Raw genomic sequence first — 8478 nt, 5'->3', positions numbered from 1 at the left:
TGTGTGTGTGTGTGTGTGTGTGTGTGTGTGTGTGTGTGTGTGTGTGTGTGTGTGTGTGTGTGTGTGTGTGAGCCATTTGGTGTCTTCAAACTGGGCGCTGTGGTAATTATCCTGCACTGACCGTCATGCCAGCCTCTCCTTTGTCTCCCTTGGCTCCATCTGGCCCGATCTCTCCCTGCAAGATGAGCAGGCATTAGGAGGCATACAACCCACAGAGTGACTTCCAGTCAGATAATTCTATAGTGTAAGATGAGGCACACTGTGGGTACAAATTTAACAGCCAAAGTGGAAGGTTAAACAAGCAATGAAGACTTATAGAGAGACTGTTTGACACATCCACTTCTAAGAACAGCACATCAAGTTTATTTATATAGCGCCAAGTCACAACATACATTGTCTCAGGGCACTGTACATAAAAAGAATAATCTAAAGAAGTAACCAGCAGGCTGCGTTGAATTACTTCATCACAGTCTCCCATATGTGTATCTAGACATCTAGATAGATAGATAGATAGATAGATAGATAGATAGATAGATAGATAGATAGATAGATAGATAGATATACACACATACTTAGCACAAAATAATGTGTGTTTGGTGTATTATTTCTTTGTTGTAACAATGCTTCCTGGCAATAAATCTTATACTGTTTGCAAACCTGTTAATTCCTCCTTTGAAACTGTGCCGTTTTGCACCATTTGCAAGGAACATGCATTTGTGGGATGAGCAATAGGGCTGAGTATGTGGGTTGTGCACATGAAAAATATACCAAATATTCTCTGTCAAACAGTTTAYTCTGCTGTTTCTATCAACACTTATTTTGAACTTCTGGTTYCTCCAGGTGCTGCCAATCAGGTGCCTAGTTTAAGATGTATTGCCAAGAAACATTGTTWCAACAAAGAAATAATCTACCAAACACAAACTTTCTTACTTTTTTGTGCTCAGTATATTCAAAWGAGGAAAAAAATTAAGATAGTTTTGCAACATGAAATAGGAAGTAGTTTTTTTATTATTGATATTTTGTAGTGATAATTGGATGTTTCTGACTACAGCGAGTCCAGGTGAGGGTTGCAAAAATACAATAAGAAATAGTTAAGAAAAGAGGACAAAACTGACCGCTTCTCCTCGCTCCCCTGGGATTCCTGGTATACCTCGAGGACCAACCATGGCAGGTCCAATTGGACCTCTCTCCCCCTGAAACACACGCACAACATTGCAACACTGAATGTAACAGCATGATCGCTGACAGGTGAGGAGAAAAACATCAATTTTTCTCATTATAAATAAAAGTGTGCTGAACAAATAGGGCATCAAGTGAATGTTCTATCTTTAAGGCTGATTTATTGTGAGGAAATAGGCCAGTGGAAGCTTTTGTGGAACATCAATAAAGGCTAAGTTGTGATGGATAGTTGCCATTCCAAAGCTGCAAATCATGTAGGTTGTTTATTGTCTGTAGAGACAGACAGTCCAAAAAAAGCTTGTAAACCTGCAGCAGTATTGCATTTTGGTACATGCCAGATAAAGACTGGCATATACTGTATTTATGCTGTATGTCAGACAAGTCAGGATCTCCTGTCACCTCATTGCAGAACATTAGTAACATCCTCTGGTCATGAAACCATTTCTTTGCAGCCAGTTTTAGAGAATGGGTTTTCATATATATGTAGAAGGTTTAGCTGGCTGTGGAGAGCTGTTTAATTGACTCTATTTATTGGTTTGTCACCAAGTAAAACATATAGCTAAAATTGGTTCAAAATGTGTTTTTTCACTTGCAGACGACAAAGATCACTTTTCTTTAGTCCTTTTTAATTATTCATTAATTATGAAATGAATCCAGATGCAAAAACTTGGCATATTGTTTTGTKTCCACTATCTATAATTTTGGTTTTCATAATCTTCTCCATCTTCTTCTTAAATTCTCAATACTGTTTTAGATTTACAGGTTTAGGCAGCTTATTTTATCTGCTGTTTTTCAATATTCTCAGCAGATCTCAAGGTTTCACAATAAAACTGAAAAATAATACTAAATCACGACTGTCTCAGCTTAAAAAAAGCATCASTTGAAGAGACTTGATGCAGCCCTGTCACCAGCTTTCTTTATTTACTTGATGTTARAGCAGACAAGCCCATAATATGCAGGAACCTTCAAACTGACAATCATTATGAAGCAATACAAAGCAATAAATAAAAAAAAAGAAAAGAAAAACGGGAGACAGGTGGAAAAAACAAAACAGAAAAAGCAAGAAAAATTCATAAATACTGTTTTTGTATCAGTAAAAACACTTCTAATATCAAAAGTATCAAATGTTTTGTCACCTCACCAGTCGGACACCTGAACGCTGCTATCTTGTGCCAGTTCTGATCCAATGGGTGCATTTTTCTGCTTTTTGTTTGATGGATCACCAACAAATGTGCTCGGTCAAACCCAGTTCTTTTAGTGTAAGAATGGACTTTTAAAATGTTATCTTTTCTTATCTTCTACATAAAAGCACTTTATACCTACAAATAAATTATGAGTCCAAGGTGCAAAATTAAAAATTTAAAAATAATAAGGATCACCTTCTGTCCCTGGAGTCCCTCTGGGCCTTTAGTCCCAGCTGGACCTTGTGGGCCACTCAAACCGGCAGGTCCATCCATCCCTCTGGGACCTGGAGGACCAGGCACACCAGGTGGTCCCTGTTTGAAGCACAGACACTGGTAATTGAATTTCCTGTTTCAGTGTTTTAAGGATGAGTGATGCTGCAGTGGTGACACATGGATATGGAGATCAGGCACAGCGAGTGATTTTCATTAGCCTGAACGTTGTTTAGATTTGTATGGGTGGCAGCATGCTGCTGCTGCTGCAGTCACTCACCCTTTCACCTTTCTCTCCTTGAGTTCCTTTGGCTCCAGAGAGCCCGTCAAAACCACGCTCACCCTAAATCCATGATGAAAACAAGTTAGTTTGAACATTTAAAGTAATTTCCTACAAAAAAAGGTTTTGTGCAATACCTTAGGACCAACTAGACCCTCTTTTCCAGGGGTTCCAGGAGCTCCCGGGGGCCCTAAATCACCCTGAAACAAACCCAAATAGCACTGATAACTATAACAAAGCCATTTATTAAACCTCTGGAGTCTTATTTGTCTGATATTACCATACCTGTTCACCTTTCCTCCCTGGTAGGCCTGATCGTCCATGAATACCAGCATCCCCCTGAACATATCAATAATATATCCATTTAGTTTTGGTCTACAATCACCATCATATCATTATGTCCTACTAACTGCTTGTAACAAATGTACTCATTTTTACAGCACTTGTCTTCTCAATAATATTTTCATTATTCTGACTACTGGCTCACCTTTTCTCCTTTAGGTCCACTGGCTCCACAAACCCCCTTGGATCCACGGTCACCCTGGAAACACAAAAGCTCATCACTGACAGACATATAAAAATACTTTAAGTGGACAAGAAAAAAAAACAGAAAGAAATGAACCAAAGCAGCCAAGCAAAGAGCCCATCCATGCAGACTGTTCTTTTACCTACCACTCAGAAAGCTCTTACACCCACCATGAGACTAAAACAACTTGTGCAGCAAGTTTCCATTAACAGCGGGTAAGACGCAGAACTGAAAGCATGAAATAATATGATGGGAAATACGGCTGCAGAGCTCAGTGAGCTCAGAGAGAYGAGACGAGGTTCGGCTTGAATCACATGTGGTGCGGATGTCACATTTTATTTTCACAGCAGTATAATTTTACAAGAACTTGATAAATATGGGTGATTTAAATAACTGATGATTGCTTGTTATTACAATTTATTTGTGTATAATACGATCTCATGTATAATACGACCACCCCCCCTTTTTTGAGCTTAAAAAGCATTAAAAAATTTAATCCTCAAACTGCCTTCAATTTCATGCAGACCAAGATTTTTCAGCCTTTGCAGTCTTTATACATATCAGTAAAATGATCATTGGACTGTTCATTTTATTTTAACAACATTTGTACTAAAAGGTATTTTGACAACAAATATACAGTATATCAGCTGTAGCAGCATCATATGAATTCTGGCATTTTACACATAGTYCACCAGGAKGYGCCAACACAAAAGTCAGAGACTTCACATGAGATTTGGACCATCTTCTGGGGGAAAAGCAGATTACTTCCTACTCGCGAGCGCCCCCTCTGGTGGGGTAACGTTTTTCAGGGATACAAACTTATTCAGAACACTGGTAGACGGCAGCCATTACAGATGAACGTATGTGTTTGTTGTTCCAGGAGCGGCTCGGTCACACGCTAATGTCATTAGTTCGTTATCATTACTGAGCTGCAGGACTGCTCCCCCCTTTTTTTCACATCATGTTGCCTGCTTGGATCTGTTACTATCTTGCTCTAAAGCACAGAGGAGGGTCAGGTATGCTCGTTTCAACTGCTTTTTTACAACTCGGTCTCATTTCCGGACTCAGGCATTTTGCCGATATTTCAGTTAAAATACATTAGTAAAAATATTTATCCGAGTATAATGCTACCCCCCTACTTTATGGATGATTTTATGGATTAAATTTTATGTATTATACTTGAATAAATACGGTAGTTAAAGCAGCAGTGGTACCGATTGGCCTAGTGCTCTAGAAATATGTCTATGTCCTTTCACATTCAAAATTACTGTAAAATATTCTAACAAGAAAATGACCTAGAAGAGCTAGAATGCTTTTGAGTAGAACTCAAAAAACAGATGTGTTGAATTTATTTAAACAATTTATTTCAACTGGTTCCACTCAACTGTTGATTAAATGTAATGCAATGTTCAGATCTACTTGTTGCTTTAAATTTGCTCAAAGCAGACAAGTGGAACCAGCTGACATAACTTGACTAAGTAAATCCAACACGTTTGTTTCTTAAGTGTAGATGGGCTCTGTGCTTCCCATAGAGGGACCATATAAAATGAAAATGTTGGCTGTTCATCACAAGCAGCTAAAGATGATTATCTTGTACATTATTATTATTATTATTATTATTATTATTATTATTATTATTATTATTATTATTATTATTTTATTATTATTTTTTTAAGGCTTCATATGAAAAGTGAGGCAGTAAATACAGTAGATTATTGTTATAGTGAAAAGTGGATTTAAGGCTTCATTTTGGCCCCTAAATAGTTTTTCAGAGGTTCCATAGATCCATTTTTCATATCCACTTCTTTAACCTTAATATGTTTTTAGCAACTGAGGCAAACATTGAAATTAATAAAGGAAGTGAAACAACTTGGGAAATGAGTCTAAGCAAAATTATTTTTTATGTGACTCTACAACACAGGATTTACATTACACATTCTGTGTATATTCCTGTAAAACAATTAGTACTAATCCTCTGCAGTCACAACAATTTTATGCTATTAGCGAGCTGTGACTGTCCTCACCCACTCGTGAAAAATTCTCCAAGGTTGAAGCCTCTTTCAGTGAACAAACAAGCATGAAAATACCTTGATTCCTCTCAGTCCTGTGACRCCATCTTCACCTTTATCCCCTTTACGGCCCAAAAGTCCATCTTTTCCAGGTAAACCCTGACAGAAAAACACACAAAATGTCTCTTCACATTCACAAAGTAGAAAATAATTCACTTACACAACATGTGGAAGCATATTTCTGTAAACGGAACAACAAAAACACACACCGATTCACCGGGTACACCAGGTTGGCCTGGTTCTCCCTGCAGAGAGAAAACAACATCGCCATAATTACAGCAGGAACATCACTGCCTGTGCTGACCACAGACTGCTGTTAACAGTGATTTAATCCCAGTAACCATCTTTAAAAACTTGCCTTTTGTCCACCTGGACCACGAGCCCCAGGAAATCCAGTGGATCCTCGTTCTCCAGGTTCTCCATTCTTACCCTGACGACAAACAAATTTGGACACTGATAACATATTTTTACTTTAGCACTATAGTATTAAAGCAACTTTTTTGAGCGTTATATCATGTCATAATGTCATTCTCTCATCACACAGAAAGTGTTGCTTTGACTCATTCATGTTTGTTTGAGAAATCCTTGAATCTCCTTTGGTAGCCATATGGAKCTGCCTATAAGCTTGTTCAAACAAAGCACCGCCTATTTACCCAAAGCTCCTCCCTGGAGCTCAGTCCCCAGCCAAACTCCCACCCCACAAACACCTGGTGAAACTGCRCRTCTGCTGAGCTCGTAATCTACCTACCTACCAATCTACCAATGCARGRTTCACAGGAGAGCAGCATCAATCATAAAAGACCCAACCCACCTCCAGCATGGACTATTTACACCTCTGCCCTCYGGCCGGAGGTACAKAARTGTGACATGCAGAACCTCCAGATACAAGAACTCATTTTTCCCAAGTGCCATCAGACTCTTAAACAGCTGAACGTGACATTCTTCTGACTATTATTATTGCACATGTGCACATTTCAGACTGTTACCTGTTGCACATTCGCACATTACACTTTAAAACAGATTGTACAGTTCCCTTCTTGTTGTCATTATTATATTGTTCCCTTCTGATGTCATTATCCTTAGTTTAGTCTCTTCTTTTTATCTAATCAACATTGTTTGTGTCCTTTCGGTGATGATTCGTTTCTTTTGTTAATATGGTTATCTGTTGGCATTCAAAATGGACGACAAAGTAAGAATTTCATTGCTCAGGGAAATGTTTTCATCTGTGCATATGACAATAATCACTTTGAATCTTTAATACTAATATCTTCTCGGTCCAGTCCGTTTCAGATTAAACTATGCTTTCACAGAGGAAATGTATTTTTGGATGCCAAAGAGGCTACTCTCTTTTAACGTTTCATAAGGTTGACACATTTCATAAAAATGGTTGGATTTTTCTCCTACAAAAGGGTTTAAATGACATGAAGCATTGTTGTGAAGACGTGCTGAAGGGGAAGTGTCGGAAACAGCAGGAGGTTCTTAAAGAAACAGAGGCCAATTTCAGGGTGCTTATAGGAAAGACAAAAGTCAAATTCAAATTCAAATTCAAATGCAAAGTCAAATTTATTTGTCATGTGTACAGTAGACTGAAGTCATCATAGTTAATTTATTGTAGTATAGAACTGAACTATGTACCTAGAAAATACATAATACTCTTCTTTAAATAGAGTTAATTTACAATGGATTGACTTAAAAACAGTTWTTTCAAGGTTCTGAACAACTTTAATACAGTATGTACAGTGCACATAGYGTCACTGATTGACCAAGGTGAAAAAGACAAACTACCACTGACACAGTCAGTGAACCAGATTGTCCATCTCCAAACCATTTACTTCCCAGACAAACCAATTGATTCATCTCCTGTTCAATTTACCTGCTCTCCTGATGGACCCTCTTGACCTTTAACCCCCTTTTCTCCTTGTGTACCCTTGGGTCCTCTGTCACCCTGTGTGAAATGACAGTAAAAGACAACAGAAGTATTTACTGTACATGCTATCATAAGCAAATATTTTGGCACAACGATCAGMGTGGCACATTTACTGACAGTTTCTCCTTTGTTGCCCTTTTCTCCAGCAGGTCCTCCCACCAGCTTAGTGTCCCCCTGTAAAGAGCAGCACAAAGGACAAAGTGTTGTTTCATTCCAAGAGAGAATGATAAAGATGCATTATCTATACAATTCCTTACACTGTGTGATATTTTTTGTTTGTTTTTTTCATATTACATCTCATCAGTATTCTGTATTTTCTTATATTCCTCCTGCTTTCTGCAGAGTGATTTTGTTGAAAGAGCTTTCTCAAAAAAAAAAAAAAAAAAAGCCACTGCTGACAATTTTCCAATGACTTTAAATTAGTAAATAAATCAAATACACTGACGTAAAAAAAGTGAACGGCAGTGAAGCTTATCAGATGTTAATATGCACAAACCTTTTCTCCTTTTTCACCCTGAGGTCCGCTGTCTCCCTGTACAAGAAAATAAAATAAACATTTCARTTTAATTCACCAYTTAACATGAGCAAAGCTGCACRATGATACAAATAAAAAGGGGAAAAGGTAAAATGTACCTTTTCTCCTCGAGTWCCTCGAACCCCCGGGGGTCCCTGATGGACACACAAACATACCATGTTGTTATTGACTACAACAGGCATGTTTTTGCCAATAAACAACTTTTTCTTCATATACCACAAATGACAGGACATTAAATAAAAATTACAACACAACCCGAGTAGAGTTTCGGTGTTCTTGTTATGCACATTTAACCAAGACCCAGGGTTTTAGGCAGACCAGATTTTTAGGTCCWGATCAGAGTTCRATTTCACATTCACACCTCCCAAAACAAACCAGACTTTCTAGCAGACTAAACAGGGCTGGTGTGAATGCACCCTAAATTTTCATTAGGTGAGAGTGAGTGGTTGTTTGTTTTATCAGTCTTTATGTGTCCTCGTGATGGACTTGCGACCTGTCCAGGCTGCCCTCCACTTCTCACACTGTGGCTGTGTCTCAATTCATGGGCTGGGTCCTCATGAGGACCCAG

At 38.3% G+C, this 8478-nt stretch overlaps 1 protein-coding gene across 1 annotated transcript in view; it reads right to left on the bottom strand.

Moving 5' to 3' along the window:
* The window catches only part of col7a1 (collagen, type VII, alpha 1), a gene marked incomplete in the record, with an annotated part of 65431 nt that overhangs the window by 5054 nt on the left and 51899 nt on the right, over nucleotides 1-8478 (bottom strand). The window contains 14 exon segments of the mRNA XM_014009010.1: nucleotides 122-175; nucleotides 1116-1193; nucleotides 2559-2675; nucleotides 2854-2916; nucleotides 2991-3053; nucleotides 3139-3192; nucleotides 3341-3394; nucleotides 5467-5547; nucleotides 5658-5693; nucleotides 5807-5878; nucleotides 7322-7393; nucleotides 7493-7549; nucleotides 7872-7907; nucleotides 8009-8044. Coding sequence (XP_013864464.1) covers nucleotides 122-175; nucleotides 1116-1193; nucleotides 2559-2675; nucleotides 2854-2916; nucleotides 2991-3053; nucleotides 3139-3192; nucleotides 3341-3394; nucleotides 5467-5547; nucleotides 5658-5693; nucleotides 5807-5878; nucleotides 7322-7393; nucleotides 7493-7549; nucleotides 7872-7907; nucleotides 8009-8044 — 873 coding nt within the window.

Source organism: Austrofundulus limnaeus, unplaced genomic scaffold (assembly GCF_001266775.1).
Source record: "Austrofundulus limnaeus strain Quisiro unplaced genomic scaffold, Austrofundulus_limnaeus-1.0 Scaffold55, whole genome shotgun sequence".
NCBI classification, from domain to species: domain Eukaryota; kingdom Metazoa; phylum Chordata; class Actinopteri; order Cyprinodontiformes; family Rivulidae; genus Austrofundulus; species Austrofundulus limnaeus.
This window is presented reverse-complemented; position numbering and strand designations above follow the sequence as displayed.